The 23,167-nt window shown below is 47.2% G+C and overlaps 1 protein-coding gene across 2 annotated transcripts in view; it reads left to right on the top strand.

Annotated features, from left to right (window-relative positions):
- The window catches only part of ACACA (acetyl-CoA carboxylase alpha), a 480,408-nt gene that overhangs the window by 93,335 nt on the left and 363,906 nt on the right, over nucleotides 1-23,167 (top strand). For both annotated transcript variants that reach the window (XM_077481395.1, XM_077481394.1), the window contains exons 20-21: nucleotides 9,413-9,559; nucleotides 12,862-13,050. In XM_077481395.1, the coding sequence (XP_077337521.1) occupies nucleotides 9,413-9,559; nucleotides 12,862-13,050 (336 nt within the window). The remainder of the gene's footprint in view (nucleotides 1-9,412; nucleotides 9,560-12,861; nucleotides 13,051-23,167) is intronic.

Genomic DNA, 23,167 nt, shown 5'->3' with positions numbered 1-23,167 from the left:
CTTCAAAGAAGTTAAAGCGGAGGTCCACCCTAAAATGGACCTCCGCTCATCGGAATCCCCCCCCCTCCGGCGCCACAATCGGCACCTTTCAGGGGGGAGGGGGGTGCAGTTACCTGGATAATCCAGGTAACTGCACCCACTTCCGGGCTAGCTCTCTGCGGAACGAGCGTAGGTTACGCCCCCGTTCCGCAAGCGCCCGCCCCCTTCAGCAAGTGCCCCGCTGCCTGCTGGGAAACACACAGCTCCCAGAGGCAGCGGGGACCGTCCGGATTGCGCCGCGCGGCTCGCGCATGCGCAGTAGGGAACCGGGAAATGAAGCCGAAAGGCTCCATTTCCTGATTCCCATACCCAAGATGGCGGCGGGACCCGGCAGCCGAGCGAGCGATCGGCTTCGGGTGCCGACATCGCGGGCGCGCTGGACAGGTAAGTGTCACTATTTAAAAGTCAGCAGCTGCAGTATTTGTAGCTGCTGGCTTTTAAAAAAAAAAAAAAAAAAACGCGGAGTCCCGGTGGACTCCCGCTTTAAGTCTCTTCTGAACCGCTGGTACCGAACACTCGGGAAGACTGCCAGACAAAAACAACGGGTGGAACCCGAAGTTCGCATAAAAGGGGGATTGCTTGGTGGCTGAATGGATTGTGTTATTGTAGGCGAACTCTGCCATTGGTAACAGGGAGACCCAGTCGTCTTGCGAGAAGGACGAAAAACAGCGAAGGTACTGCTCCAATGTCTGATTCGTCCTCTCGGTCTGACCGTTGGTCTGCGGGTGGTAGGCTGAGGACATGCAAAGGTCGATCTTCAGAGTTCCACAGAGCGCCCTCCAAAATCTTGAGGTGAACTGCACCCCCCTATCAGACGTGATGTTGGCGGGGATGCCGTGAAGTCTCACTATTTCTTTCACAAAGGCGTTAGCTGTCTCTGCGGCTGAGGGGGTGCCCTTCATGGGCAAGAAGTGAGCCATCTTAGTGAGTCTATCGACTACGACAAAGATCGTTGTATGGTTCTCCGAAGGGGGAAGTTCGACGATAAAATCCATGGAGATCATCCTCCATGGTCTATCAGGAACAGGTAGCGGTCTTAGTAGGCCCCAGGCTCTTGACTTGTCGCCCTTACTCCGAATACAGGTGGCGCAAGCCTGTACGTACTTCTTGCAGTCGTCCTTCATCCGTGGCCACCAGAAGGTACGCCTGAGTAATTCCAGGGTCTTGAATACCCCAAAGTGGCCAGCCAGAGGGTGGTCATGACAGGAGGCCAGAACCAGGGTCCGAACTGCCTGGGGGACAAAGATCCTGTTCCCATGCCACATCAGGTCATCATTGGAGGACAACGAGGCACCGGGTGGAGGTGAAGCGCCTATGGAGGCTTGCTTGACTTGAGACACCACATCTCCTTGGAGCAGAAGAAAGTTTCCAGCAGAAAGAATGGTGTCGATAGGTGGCGAGTTTTCCGGCTGACTAAACATGCGGGATAAAGCGTCTGGCTTCGTATTCTTGGATCCGGGACGGTAAGTAATGTGGAATACAAATCTTGAGAAAAAGAGTGCCCACCTGGCCTGACGAGGCTTCAATCTCTTAGCTGTCTTTAAATATTCCAGGTTTTTGTGGTCCGTATAGACCAGGATTGGATGGATAGCCCCCTCCAGCAGGTAGCGCCACTCCTCGAGTGCAGACTTGATTGCTAATAGCTCGCGATCACCGACGCCGTAATTTCTTTCGGCCTCTGATAATTTGCGAGAGAAGAAAGCGACCGGGTGGAGTAAGGACTTGGGTCCCTGCCTCTGGGAGAGTATAGCTCCGACTGCTACTTCTGAAGCATCAACTTCAAGGGTATACGGTAGAGCGGGATCGGGGTGTTTCAGGATCGAGGCTGAGACAAGCAAATCCTTCAGGGTTTTGAAGGCCTCTTGTGCTTCAGGGGTCCAACGGAACCTTTGGCCCTGCTTGGTCAGCCCGGTAATGGGGGCGATAATAGAGGAGAATCCCTTTATGAACTTACGATAGAAGTTAGCGAAGCCCACAAATCGCTGAACTCCCTTCCTATCGGAGGGGGCAGGCCAGTCCTGGATTGCAGAGATCTTCTGGGTATCCATCTCTACCCCTCTAACCGAGATAACCAGGCCGAGGAACTGGATACTCTCCTTTTCGAAAACACATTTTTCGAGCTTGGCGTACAAGCCGTGAAGGCGGAGGCGGGTCAGAACCTTCTTAACATGCTCTCTGTGGGTGGCTAGAGTGGAGGAAAAAATTAGGATGTCATCCAAGTAAATAATCACAAACAAATCAAGATAATCTCTAAAAATGTCATTGACAAAATGCTGGAACGTGGCTGGGGCATTACACAACCCGAATGGCATCACTAAGTATTCGTAGTGTCCGAAGCGGGTACGAAAGGCTGTTTTCCATTCATCGCCCTTCCTGATACGGACGAGGTTGTAGGCACCCCGAAGATCCAGCTTTGTGAACAACTTAGCGGAACCCAGTCTCTGGAAAAGTTCAGGTACTAATGGCAGGGGGTAGCGATTTTTAATGGTGATCTTGTTTAGAGCCCGATAATCCACACATGGGCGCAGGGAGTGGTCCTTCTTTTCCACGAAGAAAATCCCAGCGCCGGCTGGGGAGGTAGAGGGTCGGATAAATCCTTTTTCAAGGTTATCGTCCAAATAGGACTTCAGGGTACTCAGTTCGGATTCGGATAGGGGGAAGATCCTTCCGAAGGGGATTTCTGCCCCCGGGAGCAGTTCAATAGGGCAATCATATGGCCTATGGGGAGGGAGAGTCTCTGCCCCCTTCTTACTGAAGACGTCCAGAAAAGCATGGTATTCCTTAGGTACAGCTTGTCGGGTTTCATCATCCGAATCCAGACAGAGAAGGACCGAGGAGTCCCCGTTGGGGGTCGGGCAACAATGCTGGTGGCAGTAGTCCGAGGGAAATTCAATTATTCCGGTGGCCCAATCAATGCGTGGGTTGTGTGCCTTCAACCAAGGCATGCCCAGAATGATGGGGAACAGAGGTGACTGGATGACGTCTAGGCAAAGGAGTTCTTGGTGAGTCCCGGCGATGGCAGCGGGTAGAGGACTGGTCTCCTGGGTTACGGGTCCTGAACCCAAGGTAGATCCGTCAGCCAGGTATACCGAGAGCCCCTTCTCTCTTGGTCTAAGGGGAATCCTGTTCTTTCGGGCGAAGGACGAATCTACAAAGCCACTGCATGCCCCGGAGTCAATACCTGCGTGGGTTGAGACAGTCCTTCCTGGAAGCTGTAAGAGAACAGGAACAGCTAGATGAGAGATGTTATCAGACAACACAGGTGAGGGAACAGGTGGAACAAGGAGGCACTTACGCATCTTAGCTGGGCAAGAGCGAACAAAGTGCCCTGGTTCTCCGCAGTACAGACAGAGGTTGTTGACCCGGCGACGCTGACGTTCTTCTGGAGTCAGAGATGGGCGGAGTAGCCCCAGCTGCATGGGCTCCGGGGTGTCCAATGTGGATGCGACTGGAGCAGGAGGAGTTGGGTGACTAGGCACCCGTGGTAACATCCAGATCGGACGAGAAGTTGTGGAGGATCGTTCTTGGCGGCGCTCCCTCAAACGCCTGTCAATCTGGACAGAGGTGTCTATCAGGGCTTCCAGCGTCTCAGGGACACCCACACGTGCCAACTCATCCTTCAGAGCCTCGGAGAGGCCCATGCGGAACTGATACCGCAGGGCCGCGTTGTTCCAGTCTGTGTCTGCACTCCATCGTCGGAACTCTGAGACGTAGTCTTCCACAGGTCTGCGACCTTGTTGCAGGGCATGTAGGGCTGCTTCTGCGGTTGCGGCGAGTTGGGGATCCTCATAGAGCCTGGACATTGCCTGGAAGAAGGTGCCCATGGAGTCTAAAGTTGGGTCCTTCCGTTCCAACAGACGGTGTGCCCAGGCCTGGGGTTCATTGGTTAGCAGAGATATGACGAATCCCACTTTCACGGCCCCCCCTTCCCCAAGGCACCCCCCATGTTGAGGGCACGCGGCCTGGTACGGCTCAGGAGGGGGGGGGGGCGCTCGCTCGCCCCCCTTTCTTGGCCGGCCGGGTAGCGTGCTCGGACAAGGGTCTGATGTGGACCTGGGGGGACCCCCACGCCGATTTTTTTCATACCAGGCGGCGGGGCCAGCGATGTATCCTTCGCGGGCCCCGCCTACCTGGAGACCCGCTCGAAATGAGCCGACTTTTCTCCGGGCGGGAAAAGTCCGCTCATTTCAAAAGTACGGCGGACTGGCATACACACGGCCGGATTGTCCGCCGAAATGCGAGTCGGGCGGTAAGATTGGAGTGTAAAACTACTTTCTAAGTCCGCCGTACTTTCGGGTCAAAAAAGTATGCCGGAGGCTACACACGGGGGGATTGTCCGGCGGACTTGAGTTTGCCGGACTTTTCCACCCGCTTGTTTGATCGTGTGTACGTGGCATAAGTGAGAATTATCTATCACTTTGCAGAGATTTTGTCTTACTACTTGTTGTGTATCTGGGACAGGAAGTAAAGAAAAATCTCCTTGATGGGATACAGACTAGGAAAAAGGTTTTACTCTGTCCCTACTTTACTCAAAACTAAATTAAAAAAATAATTTGGGCTTTACATACATTTAACTATTTATAATTAATACAAAGTTGTAAATGCGTTTCCAGTATGTGAAGCAAAAAACTTTTTCCTATATGTTGAGGAACACAGGAAGTGTTTCACCTTCGAATGTACTGCTGCCTACAAGTGGATTGGACACTGGCAACCAAAAAAAGCTGTAGAACAGCATAGAATAACCACTCCCACTGCTCACAGCATACCTCAGTTTTTTGCTAGTGTCCTAGGAGGATGGACAGCTTTTCTTTAGCTTTTCTGTGTAAAGGATTAACCTATTTTTGCTAGCACCACTTTTTTCTTTAACATTTTATGCCTTTAAATATTTACTTTGTGAGTAAGCCGATTGGGTTGAGCACTGGTAGCTACTTAATTTGCATAGATCACTGGGCGCCCTTCATTTCTGTTTTCTGAAGTGACTATATCTGACTCTGACTCACTTCAGTCTCTGCTTGATGAGATTGAAGAGTTAAGTGTTTTCTTTAATTATTTTACAGTTTTGGTTCTTGTTGCTGCGCACCGCTGTAAAACTGAAGGATTTACCTGCTGTCTCCATTCTTGGGTCTTTCAGAGCTCCTGAAGTCATGAAGACCCTCCCATTGCACAAATGAATTGAAGTCTTACTCTAGCTAGAATTAAAACCTAGAATTAAAAACCTCAGCATGCCTTGGATGCCCCCCAAAAACTTATTAGACTTGTTTTTGGTCATAGAACAAGTTGACCTAGTTTCTGAGAAAACAGATTTGTCTTCCCTCCCCTTATAACTTCCCTTCCCTTATAACTCTGCAGTCAGGGAGGCTCTCACTTCCCACCTACAGGAAACTCCTATTATCTAACCTCTTAGCCTGTCATGCTGGGGAGAAGCAGAGGTCCTGATCATTGGAGAATTCTTGTTTCCCAGTGTACATTCTGTTTCGCTATCGCTTAGCAGATCATCGGACCTGGGTCCATCTGGACAGCACCACAGCTGCAAGAAGAGCAGTAGTTTGGATCCTGACCTGGGAATAATTTTGCATTTTAGAACTGTTCTCTATGTTCATCTCAGGTGCAGACAGTTGGGGGAAGGCTTCCCCAACTGATTTCATTTGTGCATGGGGGGTGGTTATACACCCAATTGTGTTCCAAGACCTGTTTCCCTTGATATCCTAGTTCAACTGCATGATTTGCAGGTTTCTCTCCAAGTGCAGGAACCCTCTAGCAGTAGCAATGGATGCTATGGTGACTCCATACACCTGTATCTAGGCATTTTTTCCGCCTATGCTTCTTCCTCATCTTCTTCACAGACCTGAGGTCGAGGGCCTTTGGTGATCTTCCCTGCTCCAAATGCACTTTGCTGACCTGATAAAGCTCCTGGCTGTTAGAATTCTAAAGGAGTCAGGAGCATCTCTATAGCTGTGATTCTTATAATGCTGGAGGAAAGGAATGATACTCCAGCAAGGTCTAACAGGGGACTTTGTCCCAGGGATGCCTTCCCCTTATTGCAGATAGGATGAGCTCAGCACTATCTAGATTTCTTCCTTGCAATTTTTGGTTAAGAATTTTAACCCTCTCTGCATTTTCAAGAATCACTGTTTTAGCTCCTTTGAGATTACTGTATAATCTGTTTTACCCCCAAGGGTCTCTTTTTAGGTACTCATTCCCATTTTTATTTTTTTTGGTCTTTATTGGGACTGGGGGAGTTGAGACCTAGGGCTTTCTTCTGACCTAGTGAGGTTTCTGATATTTTCCTCAATCAGGAAATAGTTTATTATCTCCTCTGTTCGGCTTTGGTTCTCCAAGAGGTGCCTCCCTTCCTTGTTGGATTATGGTCCAGGCTGTGACCCTCTATCTCTCAGCCACTGACTAATTTTTGGTCATCCTGGATAGACCCAGCAGAGTGATTTGATTTCTTGTTCTCGTTCTAGTGCTCTGAATGATTCAGCTAAACAGGCTTTCAAACGTATAGTTTATAAAATAGTTTTCTTTCTTTTCTGTGAGGACACACTTTATTGGCCATGTGAGTGTTTTTTGTCCTGACCTTATGCATTAGTTTCCAGTTGCAATGCTACCACCTGGTCTTTTCTGTTTTTGGTATCATATGGAGATTGTGGCCTCATCTACTTCTAAGTTTGAGCATATGGCCCCTCAGGTGGCTCTGGAGCTGCAGCCATGCCCCAGTTTTCATATTTAAATTGGACCTGTTAGCGTTTGTTTGCTGTGTTGCCCATCATGCTCTCACACCCCTTTCACACCAGGGCGTTTTGCAGGTGCTATAGCGTTAGAAATAGCGCCTGCAATCCGCCCTAAAGAAGCTGCACCCCGAGGGCTTTCACACTACAGCGGTGCGCTGACAGGACGTCAGAAAAAAGTCCTGCCAGCAGCTTCTTTGGAGCGGTGAAGGAGCGGTGTGTTTAACGCTCCTCCACCGCTGCTCCCCATTGAAATCAATGGGGCAGCGCTGTAATGCCGCCGGCAAAACGCCGCTATTGCAGCGTATTGCTGGCGGTTTTAACCCTTTCGCGGCCACTAGCGGGGGTAAAAGCGCCCCGCTAGCGGCCGAAATGAGCCGCAAATCCGCCGCAAATCCGATGGTAAAACGCCGCTAAAAATAGCAGCGTTTTACCGCCGATGCAAAGGGCGGTGTGGTGTGAAAGGGGTCTCAGTGCTGCTTTGTTACATGACTGAGGCATGCTGCTAGTGGGAGGGGTTATCCTGGGCTGGCCCATTTTTTTTTTTTTTTTTTTACCTGGGTCCAGCCCTCCTGTATACGGCAGTATAACCCAAAGGTGAAAATATCCATGTGTCCCCATTTCAGACCAAGTAAAGGATTTTATGGTGAGTATAAAAATCCTATATACAGTGCCTTGCGAAAGTATTCGGCCCCCTTGAACTTTTCAACCTTTTGCCACATTTCAGGCTTCAAACATAAAGATATAACATTTTTATTTTTTGTGAGGAATCACCAACAAGTGGGACACAATTGTGAAGTGGAATGAAATCTATTGGATTTTTGAAACTTTTTTAACTAATAAAAAAATGAAAAGTGGGGCGTGCAAAATTATTCGGCCCCCTTGCGTTAATACTTTGTAGAGCCACCTTTTGCTGCGATTACAGCTGCAAGTCGCTTGGGGTATGTCTCTATCAGTTTTGCACATCGAGAGACTGAAATTCTTGCCCATTCTTCCTTGCAAAACAGCTCGAGCTCAGTGAGGTTGGATGGAGAGCGTTTGTGAACAGCAGTTTTCAGCTCTTTCCACAGATTCTCGATTGGATTCAGGTCTGGACTTTGACTTGGCCATTTTAACACCTGGATACGTTTATTTGTGAACCATTCCTTTGTAGATTTTGCTGTATGTTTGGGATCATTGTCTTGTTGGAAGATAAATCTCCGTCCCAGTTTCAGGTCTTTTGCAGACTCCAACAAGTTTTCATCCAGAATGGTCCTGTATTTGGCTGCATCCATCTTCCCCTCAATTTTAACCATCTTCCCTGTCCCTGCTGAAGAAAAGCAGGCCCAAACCATGATGCTGCCACCACCATGTTTGACAGTGGGGATGGTGTGTTGAGGGTGATGAGCTGTGTTGCTTTTACGCCAAACATATCGTTTTGCATTGTGGGCAAAAAGTTTGATTTTGGTTTCATCTGACCAGAGCACCTTCTTTCACATGTTTGGTGTGTCTCCCAGGTGGCTTGTGGCAAACTTTAGACGAGACTTTTTATGGATATCTTTGAGAAATGGCTTTCTTCTTGCCACTCTTCCATAAAGGCCAGATTTGTGCAGTGTACGACTGATTGTTGTCCTATGGACAGACTCTCCTACCTCAGCTGTAGTTCTCTGCAGTTCATCCAGAGTGATCATGGGCCTCTTGGCTGCATCTCTGATCAGTCTTCTCTTTGTCTGAGCTGAAAGTTTAGAGGGACGGCCAGGTCTTGGTAGATTTGCAGTGGTCTGATACTCCTTCCATTTCAAAATGATCACTTGTACAGTGCTCCTTCGGATGTTTAAAGCTTGGGAAATCTTTTTGTATCCAAATCCAGCTTTAAACTTCTCCACAACAGTATTACGGACCTGCCTGATGTGTTCCTTGGTCTTCATGATGCTCTCTGCGCTTTCAACAGAACCCTGAGACTATCACAGAGCAGGTGCATTTATACAGAGACTTGATTACACACAGGTGGATTCTATTTACCACCATCAGTCATTTAGGACAACATTGGATCATTCAGAGATCCTCGCTGAACTTCTGGAGTGAGTTTGCTGCACTGAAAGTAAAGGGGCCGAATAATTTTGCACGCACCACTTTTCAGTTTTTTATTTGCTAAAAAAGTTTAAAATATCCAATAGATTTTGTTCCACTTCACAATTGTGTCCCACTTGTTGGTGATTCTTCACAAAAAAATAAAATTTTATATCTTTATGTTTGAAGCCTGAAATGTGGCAAAAGGTTGAAAAGTTCAAGGGGGCTGAATACTTTTGCAAGGCACTGTAGGAACATATGATAGCTAGGCTTAACTTTGGAATGTATAGTTTATTAATTTTATTTGAAAAATTTTTTTTTAGCATGTTTAAGTAGGAATTTTTGCATTGGACCCCAGTGCACATGCATAATCATACTATAGCCATTAAGAATATTTTATTATTAGGTCTCATGTAGAGATAAGATTGGTTTTATGATTAAATGACTGTAATTTTCTCTAAAAAGTAAGAGTTCTATACAGTATATATTAATGTATAAATTATCACAAGAGCAGTGGTGACTGGCTTTATGAAACATCTTAATTTTCTTTAAGGTAATTTGATTGTTATGCTTCACATGGTATCTTTCATTTGTAGGCTGAACTTCATACAGGAGCATTGCCAAAGATACACAGCACTGTGCTACAGGGAGAAAAGCTCCATCGTATATTTCATTATGTTCTAGATAACCTGGTGAATGTTATGAATGGATACTGTCTTCCAGAGCCTTACTTCAGCACCAAGGTAACCCACGTGGTACATTTCCAGAATATAAAATGTTCTTATTTTTTTTCTCCACAAAAAAAAAAAAAAAAAAAAAAATGTTGCTTGGTTGTGCTAATATTTAGAAGAAAAAATGTCAACGATTACTCTTTGGCAGAGATGATACGAGGGAAATGGTTCAAAATATGTGAACTAAGTCAACATTCAGTCTTTATATGGCCTGTCCATTCCAAATATTGACATGAATACACATAAAGGAACAAAGGCTTAAATATTGTTTGCTTGTAAAGATTTAGTACATGAGGTAAGTAGGAGAACCAGGTGGTTTATTAGATGAAGTACAATGCAGTGATCAAACTTCCATGACTAGTTTCATGCTACAGCTTTTAAGCTTTGATGATTTTGTAGTATACTCCAATATCTTTCGTCTTGAAGTGTAAATGTTTGGAGACTACTTTGTCATTAAAGGACAGGTTAAAGAAACCAGCACTAAAAACCATGTACTTCTCCAGTGATGAGCGCTCCTTGAGAGAATTCTTGATGCCTGGCAGTAGTTTAACTTTACTCTGACTTCACTAGCTACATGTAGGTACTCACAGCCAGGCACCAATATTTTCAGTTGCCGTGTGTGTGTGTGTGTGTGTGTGTGTGTATATGTGTATATATATATATATGTGTGTGTATATATATATATATATATATATATTATACAATGTGTGTACAATATGTATGTCACTTTCATTTAGATTCCTTTAATGAAGTTACCTTTCTGACAGACCTGCATAGCCAGCCACAGGCTCAAAGTCTACCCAAGGCACTTCTTGGTATTCCTAGTTCATCTGAAAAGATTTGAGGCCCATCAAAGTGTTCAAGGTTTGCCTCCGTGCATAGTTAGCTGACACTGTAATCTATGAAAGTTTGCTCTAAACCCCCGCACAGCAGGATTCAAAGAGGTTTGACCGGCAGCATGAGCTAATACGGTTATTATGCATAAGGCTTCATGCACATATATGCAAGTTGGATGCGTTTTTGAACCGCATGCATTTCGCTTGACATGTGAATCAAACTGGCTTTCCATGGAGCTGGTTAACATAACTGCAGTGCAGCGGCAGTGCGAATTCACTGGGGATTTAAAGAGTGCTGTGTGTATATTAAGCACTGTGGTTCAGATGCGAATTCCGGGCTCATTGCCTTCTATGGGAACTCATCTCAATCGCACATGTCATCAGTTTTGAACACAAACTGAAAAAAAAAGCCAGTGTGTGAGTCACCCCCCCCCCCCCCCAATCCATACAAGGCTCTTTGGGTCTGGTATGAATTTTAAAATGGAACCCCATGGTTAAAAAAAAATAAAAATTGCGTGGAGTCCCCCCCCAAATCCATACCAGATCCTGTGGCGATTCAGTTCAGTTCGCATTGTGCGCTATACAAGTATTTTCATTCATTCCCCACCAAAATATACACCAGACCCCTATCTGTGCATACAGCTTAGCAGGTCAAACAAAAAAAAGTTTTGGGGAAAGGGGAAGAATGGAAGTGCAAAATCGCCCATTTAGTTAAAGTCATACATTATGACTTGTATTGAATCATTCGCCGTGTCGGGTGTTATTGCCGTAACCAATTAGCATATAGACAAAAAAGGGAAGGGTGTGATCCAACAGAATCGGATCACAAAAAGGTTACTATTGACAACAATAAATAGTTCAATTTTCAAATATTTTAAACAATTTTTAATAAGTTTAAAGTTGATAGAAAAAGTGCAATTCATAAAAAGATAAGGGGAGGGACAAGGAGTGCCTCCCCTAAACCATACCAGGCCACATGCTCCCCCCCCCCCCCAAAGCACTGGGGGGGACAAAGGCCTCTTCCCACAACCCTGGCTGGTATTTGTGGGGGTCTGCAGGCAAGGGGCTTATTGGAATCTGGAAGCCTCCTTTAACACGGGTGCCCCTAGATCCTGCCCCCCCCCATGTGAATGAATATGAGTACTTTCTTTATTAAAAAAAAAACAATGTTCCCCAGTGTAGATCCAGCGTCAAGCACCATGAACGCCGCCGACATGAAAAAAAAAAAAGACCCACTCCCACCATCTGCCAACTCCACTGTCTGACAGTTATTAAATAGCTAAGGAGCGGGGGCCATCTGATGTCACCTGGTGGCCCTGTCCCTTGTGACGTCATTGAGCCAGCATGCACCAGTCATCAGATGTTAAGATGCGGAGGTCACCTTCCTGACCCACTGCTTAACAAGCTATTGTTAAAGACGCTGGTGGCCGACTGCGCCAAAAATTTGCATGTGAACCGCATTTGAAAATCGCAGCTGAATGATTGATTGAACAGTTGCTTTGGAAATTCATAGTGAAAATGGATGGGAAATTTGGACTGGACATGTGTGAACCTAGGCTTATGCTGCGTACACCCGATCGGACATTCTGACAATAAAAAGGGTCGCTGGTTCAAATACCAACCACAACGCTACCTGCCTGGAGTTTGCATGTTCTCCCTGTGCCTGTGTGGGTTTCCTTCGGGTACTCAAGTTTCCTCCCACACTCCAAAGACATGCTGGTAGGTTAATTGGTTAATTGGCTTCTATCCAAAATAAATTGGCCCTACTGTATGGGTGTGGGTTGGGGACCTTGGATTGTGGGCTCCTTGGGGGTGCGTGTGTGTGCGTGTGCGTGTGCGTGTGCGTGCGTGTGCGTGTGCGTGTGTGTGTGCGTGTCACCGTGTAAAAATTGACAGTGCTATATGGGTACCTTAAATAACAGATGGGCATCTTGATGGGACACAATGTATAGGGGTTGTGGACACTCACTCACTGAACTGGATGGACTGATGTCTTTATTCAACCTTACTAACTATGTGACTTGTGTACACATGATCGAACTTTCTGACAACAGTGAATTTGAAGGAAAATTTGAGAACCTGCTCTCAAAAATTTGTGGTTGGAAATTCCATCAAATGTTCGATGGAGCATACACACAGTCGGACTTTCCGACAACAAGCTCACATCAAACATTTCCTGTCGGAAAGTCCGACCATGTGTACGCAGCATTCCACGTTTTAAACAAAACTGTGAGTTTGCTGACAGGAGGAAAGCACAGTTGTGACTGCATCAGTGTGATGCTGCTCTTTCCCTGCCCTGTGGTGGTGAACAGTTTGGTCACCTAACTGGTTAGACTGCTTTGCAGCAGTGTTGGGGCAAAAGTCAAAAATCAAAAGCATTAGTCATATTTTGTAAGGTAAGTGAGCATTTTTACTTTAAGCCTAATATGTAATTTTATTGCTTTATATAAAATATATATATATATTTTATTTTTTTAGTTAAAAGACTGGGTGGAGCGACTAATGAAGACCCTCAGGGATCCATCTCTTCCTTTATTGGAACTCCAGGACATTATGACGAGTGTATCTGGACGTATTCCCCCAAATGTGGAGAAAGCAATCAAGAAAGAAATGGCACAGTATGCCAGCAATATAACTTCTGTGTTGTGCCAGTTTCCAAGCCAGCAGGTAAAACATTATGCAGAAATAAACAGCATGTCAAACATAGATAGAAAGATTGTATGTTTTTTCCAGTACCATCTAAACAAGACACCCACAGCCTGACACTATGCTTATTCCTGCAATGGCCATTGAGCAGTAAGTGGAATTTGATGAGGATTAAAACCCCCATTCATTTTTTGTTTTTGTTTCAGTGATGTCATGACTGGGTCTCTGCACTTTTTACTTCCAATAATTTTGTAAGTAAACATTGCTGAATACAGATCATAGCATGAATGTACACATTGATTTGAACAATGAGCTATTAATGAGAAAGTAGCTGCCAATAATACAAGGCTGCCAGAAGTCTGGCTAAAAGTTTGTAAATGAGCTAAACAAATGGCCTGTAATGTAAAGTAGACAATGACTTGCTGGGCAAGGTTGTGACCGCCAATAAAACATTGTTCAGGTTGTAGGTGAATATCATAACCTATATCTGTACATAAAGGAAAAGGAAGATGCGTCTGCAGTAGGAAGGCAAAAACAATTCTAAGAGGAAATCAGAAAAGAAGATAGGAGGGAGAACTTTAAGGACATCCAAGCCCAGGTCCCCAAAGATGGACTTCAACAAAGCATACTTTATCCATGGTTTCCATACTTTAACCACTTGCTTACTGGGCACTTAAACCCCCCTCAGTCCCAGACCAATTTTCAGCTTTCAGCGCTGATGCACTTTGAATGACAATTGCGCGGGCATACAACACTGTACCCAAATGAAATTTTTATCATTTTTTTCCCACAAATAGAGCTTTCTTTTGGTGGTATTTAGTTACAGCTCGGAGTTTTATTTTTTGCTAAACAAACAAAAAAAGATGCAAAAAAAAAAAAAAAAAAAATCATGTTTTAATAGTTTGTTATAAAATTTTGCAAACGGGTAATTTTTCTCCTTCATTGAAGTGCGCTGATTAGGCGGCACTGATAGGCTGCATTGGTGGGCACTGATGGGCTGCATTGGTGGGCACTAGTGATGGCCGAACGGTTCGCCCGGCGGTCGTTTCGCGGCGAATTTCCGACATTCGCGGTCCGCACGTTCGACCGCCTTTTTCCGTCGTTCGCCGCGGCGGACTTACGTGTTTAATGTATACAAGAACTTTAACCTTTGGTGACACGTTTATCATGTGATACAGGACAGCCAATTGAGACATGACAGCACATGGACACTTGTACATTCCCCCTAACCTATAAATACACCCGATCCGGTGGCCATTTTACATTCTTTCTTCTGTTACGATAGGGACAGGTTCCTGTGTGGAGTAGGGAGAGATAAACCACTAGCTATTTGGTACACAAAAGTTCTTTTCAGGACTGGTATAGGTGTTAGGTGTTGATAGGTTTGCTGTGCTGCTGATTCTTGCAGCAGCCTGAGTGTCTTTTGTTAGTTTAGAGAAAGGGAAAGGACGGTGTATGCTACAGGGACAGCCAGATTAGTCTTTCATCATCATCATCATCATCATCATCATCATTAGCTGTTACTATCAAGGTCCACAAAAGAGCTGTTCCAGTAACCACTAATCGTTCTCTTTTTTTGCCAATTTGTATAGGGACAGGAAGGAAGCAGTGTTGTCAGGCAGTGAGGGTAATTTTAAAGACTTGCTGTTATTATTAGTTCCACAAAGGTTCTTTTCAGGACTGGTATCAGTGGTACAGTAATAGGCTTGTACATGTATAATATTCTTTCTTCCAAATATAGAAAGGATATTATACTTGACTGCTGCCCTTCTGCTGCAGTCTGCTAAACATTCACAACTCACTTGTTCCACAAAAGTTCTTATAAGGACTGGTAACTTGGTATAGGGTGCTACGGTACATAGGCTTGAGTGCGGTACAGTCTGCTGTTCTGTAAGGACCGCTATCGGTCCACAATAGATAGGGTTGACGTGCACCACTGCTGACCGCTGCCCTATACTGCAGCAGTCCTTCAGCGGTATAGGGACTGACGTACAGTCTGCTAATCACTAACACACAACCTGCTTGTTCCACAAAAGTTCTTATAAGGACTGGTAACTTGGTATAGGGTGCTACGGTACATAGGCTTGAGTGCGGTACAGTCTGCTGTTCTGTAAGGACCGCTATCGGTCCACAATAGATAGGGTTGACGTGCACCACTGCTGACCGCTGCCCTATACTGCAGCAGTCCTTCAGCGGTATAGGGACTGACGTACAGTCTGCTAAACACTAATACACAACCTGCTTGGTCCACAAAAGTTCTTATAAGGACTGGTAACTTGGTATAGGGTGCTACGGTACATAGGCTTGAGTGCGGTACAGTCTGCTGTTCTGTAAGGACCGCTATCGGTCCACAATAGATAGGGTTGACGTGCACCACTGCTGACCGCTGCCCTATACTGCAGCAGTCCTTCAGCGGTATAGGGACTGACGTACAGTCTGCTAATCACTAACACACAACCTGCTTGTTCCACAAAAGTTCTTATAAGGACTGGTAACTTGGTATAGGGTGCTACGGTACATAGGCTTGAGTGCGGTACAGTCTGCTGTTCTGTAAGGACCGCTATCGGTCCACAATAGATAGGGTTGACGTGCACCACTGCTGACCGCTGCCCTATACTGCAGCAGTCCTTCAGCGGTATAGGGACTGACGTACAGTCTGCTAAACACTAATACACAACCTGCTTGGTCCACAAAAGTTCTTATAAGGACTGGTAACTTGGTATAGGGTGCTACGGTACATAGGCTTGAGTGCGGTACAGTCTGCTGTTCTGTAAGGACCGCTATCGGTCCACAATAGATAGGGTTGACGTGCACCACTGCTGACCGCTGCCCTATACTGCAGCAGTCCTTCATCGGTATAGGGACTAAGAGTTTTGTCACAGGGTCATTTAAAAAATGACAGGCAGAGGAAGAGGCAGGCCCTTCCGCAGGGGTGGTAGGGGTAGGGCAGGAGCAACAGGCTTGAGCCAAAGTGGGAAGTTGCAGAAGGTGCGTTCAATTACTTTAAAGGATGCACCAGACTTGGTTGAGTGGCTCGCTCAGCCTTACTCTTCTGCACCCTCCTCATCCTCTCGATCTGCACCCTCTTCTTCACTCTCTGCTATGTGCACCCCCAAAGACACTACCACCAACAACACGACCACCACCACCACCACCACATACCTTCCGCTTGAGTCACTGGAATTATTTTCCGATCCATATCAAGAGGACATTTCTGATGCGCAGCCACTCTTGGTATTGGATCAGGAAGAGGAGGTAGCAACAAGCGCTACTCAGCAGTCTGACGCCAGTACCCAGATCAGCCCAAGGAGGAGGTTGGTCCCCGGTGTTGCTGCCTACTCCGAGATCTCTACTTATAGCGGTGGGGAAGGTGACGTTGATGATGACGTGTCTAGTGATGTCACGTGGGTGCCCACAAGAGAGGAAGAGGAGGGGAGTTCAGAGGGAGATATGGACCAGCAGATAGGGAGGAGAAGCAGCAATGACTTACATTGCACAGCAGGGACAAAGCAGACTGCAAATGTATCAGGAGCGAGTCATCGACCATGTACGGTCACATCTGGCGCTCCCAGGACACCGGCACATGGCTCCGCAGTGTGGGCTTTTTTTAACGTGTCCGCTGCTGACAATAGCGTTGCCATCTGCAATCTTTGCAGTCAACGCGTTAGTCGCGGTAAGCCCAATACTCACCTAGGGACGACCGCCTTAAGAAGGCACATGAGCAGCCATCACCGAGCCCAGTGGGAGCAACGGAACACACAAAGCCACACTGCAGGCTCTCACCGTCCAGCCTCGTCTTCTACTTCTCCTTCTCCTCTCTCCTCACAATTGTCCTCCACTCCACCTTCCATCACGCCAAGCTCACATTTTTCTGCAAAAAGGCAGGCTTCCGTGGGCCTAATGTTTGAGCGTAAAAAAATGATGACGCCGGATAACCCTCTTGCCCAACGGTTGGCGGCTGGCTTGTCAGAACTCATAGCCCGCCAACTACTGCCATATAAACTGGTGGACTCGGAGGCCTTTCGCAAATTTGTGGCCATTGGAACACCACAATGGAAGGTCCCAGGAAGGAAGTATTTCTCAGAGAAGGGCATCCCAGAGCTATATGGCCATGTTCAGCGGCAAGTGAATGTATCTCTGGCACACAGTGTCGGTGCCAAGATACATCTGACCACAGACACGTGGTCTAGCAAACACGGGCAGGGAAGGTATATCAGTTTTACTGCCCACTGGGTGAACCTTCTGACGGCCGTCAAGCATGTAACCCGTGGCACCCGTGTAGATTTGGTTTTACCGCCACGGATTGCATGCAGGCCTGACTCTTCTTCTCCTCCTCCTACTCCATCCTCCTCCCTCTCCTCCTCAGCTGCCTCCTCCTTTTCCGCTGCTAGCGTCTCTTCCACTGCACCGCCCAAGCTCCCCAGAACCTATTCCACATGCCAGGTGAGACGTTGCCATGCCGTGCTGCGTCTGTTGTGCCTGGAAGCAAAGAGCCACACTGGCCCGGCACTCCTTTCAGCTTTGCGTTCACAGGCAGATGAGTGGCTAACACCGCTCAATTTGACAGTTGGTAAAGTGGTGTGTGACAACGGTGCCAATCTGCTTAGCGCATTGAAACAGGGCAAAATCACGCACGTGCCGTGCATGGCACACGTCTTAAACTTGGTCGTGCAGCGATTCCTTGTCAAATACCCTGGGGTCCAGGACATCTTGCGGCAGGCAAGGAAAATCTCGGCCCATTTCAGAAGATCTTACACGGCCATGGCTCGCCTTGCTGACATTCAGCGGCGACACCATCTGCCGGTCAGACGTCTTATTTGCGATTGCCCGACGCGATGGAACTCAACCTTCTATATGCTTGATAGGCTGCTCCAGCAGAAACGTGCAGTTAACGTCTACCTGTATGAACTCTGCGAAAGAAACGGTTCTGGGGAGCTGGGTTTTTTTTCACCGCGCCAGTGGCTGCTCATGCGCGACACATGCAGACTTCTGCGGCCATTTGAGGAGATCACCAAACTGGTCAGTCGCAGCCATGGCGCCATCAGTGACATGGTACCTTATGCCTTCTTTCTGGAGCGTGCATTGCGTCGTGTCATTGATCAGGCTGTGGAGGAGCAGGAGCGGGAAGATGAGGAAGTCGCAATGCTGGATGAATTCCCAGGGGGGGCTACTCTATCTGAGACAAGTCAACAACAGGAGTCTGATGAGGAGTCAGAGGAGGATGGTGCCGGGGCGGATGAGCAGGAGCAAGAAGAGCATGCTTTAAACCTTTCTGGGATCCCTGTTGTGCGAGGATGGGGAGAGGAGAATGAAGAGGACGACATTATCCTGGATGATGAGCAGGAGCCAGGCCACCACACCGCTTCCACTTTAGTGCAAATGGGGGCCTTCATGCTCCAGTGTTTTAATAGGGACCCCCGTATAAAAAGCATGAGGGTCAAGGACCAGTACTGGGTGGCAACGTACTTAGACCCCCGGTACAAACACAAAATGGCGGAAATGTTACCGCCGTCGCAGAGGGCTGTCAGAATGCAGCACTTCCAGGCCTTGCTTCGAGAAATGCTGCATTCTGCTTTTGCGTGCGCTGGCAGAGGAGCAATTCCCACTCCCAGAGAAGGATTTGCGGGTACCAATCCAACAGCGCCTGCAAGAAGAGGCCGGTTTGAAGATGTGTTGGTGACTTCGGATATGAGGTCATTCTTTCAGCCGACCCATCGACAGGTGTCATCCGGATCCAGCATCAGGGAACGCCTAGACCGTCAGGTGTCCGACTACATTGGGTTAACGGCCGATGTGGACGCTCTGAGGAGTGATGAACCCCTAGACTACTGGGTGGGCAGGCTTGACCTCTGGCCAGAGCTTGCCCAATTTGCAATCGAACTGTTGGCTTGCCCCTCATCCAGTGTCCTGTCCGAAAGGACGTTCAGCGCAGCAGGGGGGATTGTGACCGATAAGCGTACTCGCCTAGCTCACCACAGTGTTAACTACCTCACATTTCTAAAAATGAATGAGGCATGGATCTCGGAGGAATTCAACACATGTGACCAGTAGACCATGTATATGTCTATAAACTATTTTTTTAATCAAGCACACAGACCTTCTTAATTCATTTGGCTCACTTCCTTGACCCAAAAAAGCACACCGTACTATATGCCCCTACCCTCCTCTTTGAAGAGGTTGAGCGGTGTCATATTTCTACTGGGGCTGCTTATGATATCCCTGTGCTGTGCTGACTTCCTCCTGGGGGTTCTTATTATGAAGGGATCACACTATCCCTGTGCTGTGCTGACTTCCTCCTGGGGGTTCTTATTATGAGGGGATCACACCATCCCTGTGCTGTGCTGACTTCCTCCTGGGGCTGCTTACGGTGCTGCTGTCAGTGCTGTATGTCACGGTGCTGCTGTCAGCGCTGTATGTCACGGTGCTGCTGTCAGCGCTGTATGTCACGGTGCTGCTGTCAGCGCTGTATGTCACGGTGCTGCTGTCAGCGCTGTATGTCACGGTGCTGCTGTCAGCGCTGTATGTCACGGTGCTGCTGTCAGCGCTGTATGTCACGGTGCTGCTGTCAGCGCTGTATGTCACGGTGCTGCTGTCAGCGCTGTATGTCACGGTGCTGCTGTCAGCGCTGTATGTCACGGTGCTGCTGTCAGCGCTGTATGTCACGGTGCTGCTGTCAGTGCTCTGTATTACGGTGCTGCTGTCAGATGCCTCTATCACGGTGCATGTGTCATTCCGGTATGTCACGCTGCTGGTGATCATCTCCTGCACCCTCTTCTTTGCCTACCCTGGTCCCTGACCTTCCCTCTCCTCCATTGCCTTCATTAGCTCCATAGTCCTGAATTGTTAGAACAATTTCCCAAATAAAATAAAAATGCTTGTAGTTATCGATCCCAAATTCACCTCATACATGTATTATGTCATTGTCCAGATGGTGGGACTACGTTTTACCCCCTAATAATTACCACGTGGCCGCAAATTCGACATGAAGGTTTGCAAAGTTCGCCTCCCATTGAAGTCAATGGGGCCCGCGGCGAACGTTCGGTTTCGCGAACGTTTGGGTCCGTTCGCATTTCGCTTTCGCGAAACGTCCCGTCGGAAGTTCGTCCATCACTAGTGGGCACTGATGGGCTGCATTGGTGGGCACTGATGGGCTGCATTGGTGGGCACTGATGGGCTGCATTGGTGGGCACTGATGGGCTGCATTGGTGGGCACTGATAGGCTGCACTGGTGGGCACTGATAGGCATAGTTAAGGCGGCACTAATAGGCACAGATAAGGCGGCACCGATGGGCACAGATAAGGTGGCACTGATGGGCAAAGATGGGCACAGATAAGATGGCACGGATGGGTGGCACGGATAAGTGGCACGGATGGGTGGCACGGATGGGCACTGATAGGTACCACAGATAGATGGGACTGATGGGCACTGATAGGTGGCACTGATAGGTGGCTCTGATAGGTGGCACTGCTGGGCACTGATGGGCGGCACTGCTGGGCACTGATGGGCGGCACTGATGGGCGGCACTGGGGTGCAGCACCTTTGAGGCAGATTTTGGGTGGCACTGTGGGTGGCACTGCTGGGTGGCACTGTGGGTGGCACTGTGGGCACTGCTGGGTGGCACTGTGGGCACTGCTGGGTGGCACTATGGGCACTGCTGGGTGGCACTGACAGGGGGGCACTTACTTTATTTCAGGATGGCACTGCGGGTGGCAGGTGGGCACTGGCAGGGGGCAGGTGTCCGCTTAAATTGCTGGCCGTGATCGGGACTGATGTCCCGAACACGGCCGCCGGCGATCTGCTTTTTTTTTTTCTCCTCGCGCTGTCAGCGCGAGGAGGAATACTAGCCGATTACCGGCTCCGTTTTATCACATGATCAGCTGTCATTGGCTGACAGCTGATCACGTGATAAGGGGTCGGGATCGACCCCTTACACGGATCGGTGATCAGGCGAGTCTCACGGACTCGCCGATCACAGAGCGCGCCGCGCGCGCCCCTCAGGGGGCGCGCAGGCCGCTCGTATCCGGGATGACGTCAATAGACGTAGTCCCGGAAATGTGGGTCCGCGCTATTGCCGTCATTTTGCAATAGCGCGGTACCCAAGTGGAACCTTTTTTGTTTGTTTAATAGGATACTGGTGAGCTTTGCATTAATGAAGAAAGCATCAACACGTTGGTGAACCTCCGCAAAGTAGTTGAACTGTCCTTTTCAGTTTTTTGCAATAGTCTGCTTTGCCACTAACAGAATGCAGGTCGCCAGTTTGAATTGTGATTTAGTGAGATCATGGGGTTTGAGGTGTCAGGGTTTTTTTAGGGAAGGGGCAATTAAACAAGGTTTGTAGGAGCTTTAGAACCTTGGTCCAGAACCATGCAAGCATGGGGCAGGTCCGCCAGGTATGCAAAACATCTCCTGGTTTTGAACAGCCTCGAAAGCACTTCCCAGCAAGAGATGGATGGAGATGTTCTATGCATGATGGGACCATGTACTATATCACAATAGTTTTGAATACAGATTCAGTTGTGTTTATATATAGAAATAGAATATTGAAGGTCTTTCCTGCTTGGAAACGTTAATGTGATTTTTTTTTTTTTTTGTCAGTTATTCAATCGAGAGTAGAGGATGGATATCACTTCAGGGGAGAGAGGCGTACGTTAGCAGATATGTTAAAAAATCATAACCCACACGTGAGATCTTTATTAAAGAATAATGGCAAAATGTTTTATTTGTAGGAAACAATAGTTCAGAGTTTAGAGGTTGGGGCATGATGTTTTTGTCTAATTTCTGTCAAGTATATACAGTATGACCATTGATAAAAGAGTGGGCACATTTAAATTTGTGGAGGTGTCACCAGTGGAAAGCACCAGGAGAATCTAATCCTGGGAGGTACAATAGGTTACCTGGGAGTGGTAAGAGTGGCGGATGCAGCTAAATTAATTTACAGACAAATTGAATGGAGTCCCATATCATATGGGTATGTTGCATAAAAAACCTCATGAAGCTGGCCTAAATCTGGATGGAAGCCAGGAAAGTGAACAAATAGCAACAAATGAACAGCAGAACGTCTACAGGTCAGCCCACAAGGGAGCTTGTTGTAAGGCGTACAGGGAGCTATTGGGGCAATTTAACAAAGTTGGGGACTCCTAAGACCATTCTGCCTTTTATGTGAACATTGTATAACACGACACTCGTTTTTTTGTTTTCTTTTTCAACCAATTAAATTGTAGGACATGATTCTGAAAGGAATGGGAAAAAGAACCTCTTATGGGATTTTGAAGGCAACCCAAAAAGAAAAATGCATAACTATTTATATATAAAACCACTTTTTATTACTAAACTCTAAAAAGACATATCTTTTTAAAAAACACACATGTCCATATTCAAGATGATTCTGAAAGGATTACAGGGTGTATGAGGGAATAGGAATTGGGATGACATGGAACAAATAAAGGAGCTTTGGTAGGATTGTCCTTTTGATGGCGTTAATTTTCCATGATAGGTGATAGTGGGACCCATAAAAAAAAGTTGTCTAGCTGGTGGCGTGAATAGTGTGATATGAGCAGGTAAGATGAATTCTGAAGTAATCAAAATAGGAGAAAGGCCAGATTTTTTTTTTGGGGGGGGGGAGTGGATATCTGGTTTTGACAGATACCGACTCCTACTTCCAGTCAGATTACCATGGCGATCCGAGCAGAAGCCTCCTCTTGCCCTGAAGCCTTCTGAGACATGTCATGTCACAGGTCCAGAAAACTGCAACACCTTTCACATGGCGCATTGTGTCTCACTCTTCTGCAGTGGGAACCAGGCTGTGAAGCCATAACCAGTCACAGCCGGCTTCCCAAAATAAACATGGCAGGACCAGGGAAACCCCAAAGACGGCTGAAGAGCAGGCTTCTGTGAGCACCGATTAACAGTCAGCAGCTATATTATTTGTAGCTGCTTACTTTTTTAAATTTTTAAAGAACTGTTGAAGAACAGCTTTAATTGTAGAGCATAAGAAGGGTAAAGTAGCATGTGGTTGAGCTAAAATTAAGAATAAGTCATCCAGAAACAAGCTTATTTTGAATGAATTAAGTCCAAAATCAACACATCAACTATCTGGATTAGATCTAATGAGGCACGCCAAGACGTTCTAAAACTAGA

This window comes from Lithobates pipiens, unplaced genomic scaffold (genome assembly GCF_037356315.1).
Source record: "Lithobates pipiens isolate NorthernLeopardFrog02 unplaced genomic scaffold, aLitPip1_a1.2 Scaffold_16, whole genome shotgun sequence".
Classification (NCBI taxonomy): Eukaryota; Metazoa; Chordata; class Amphibia; order Anura; family Ranidae; genus Lithobates; species Lithobates pipiens.
This window is presented reverse-complemented; position numbering and strand designations above follow the sequence as displayed.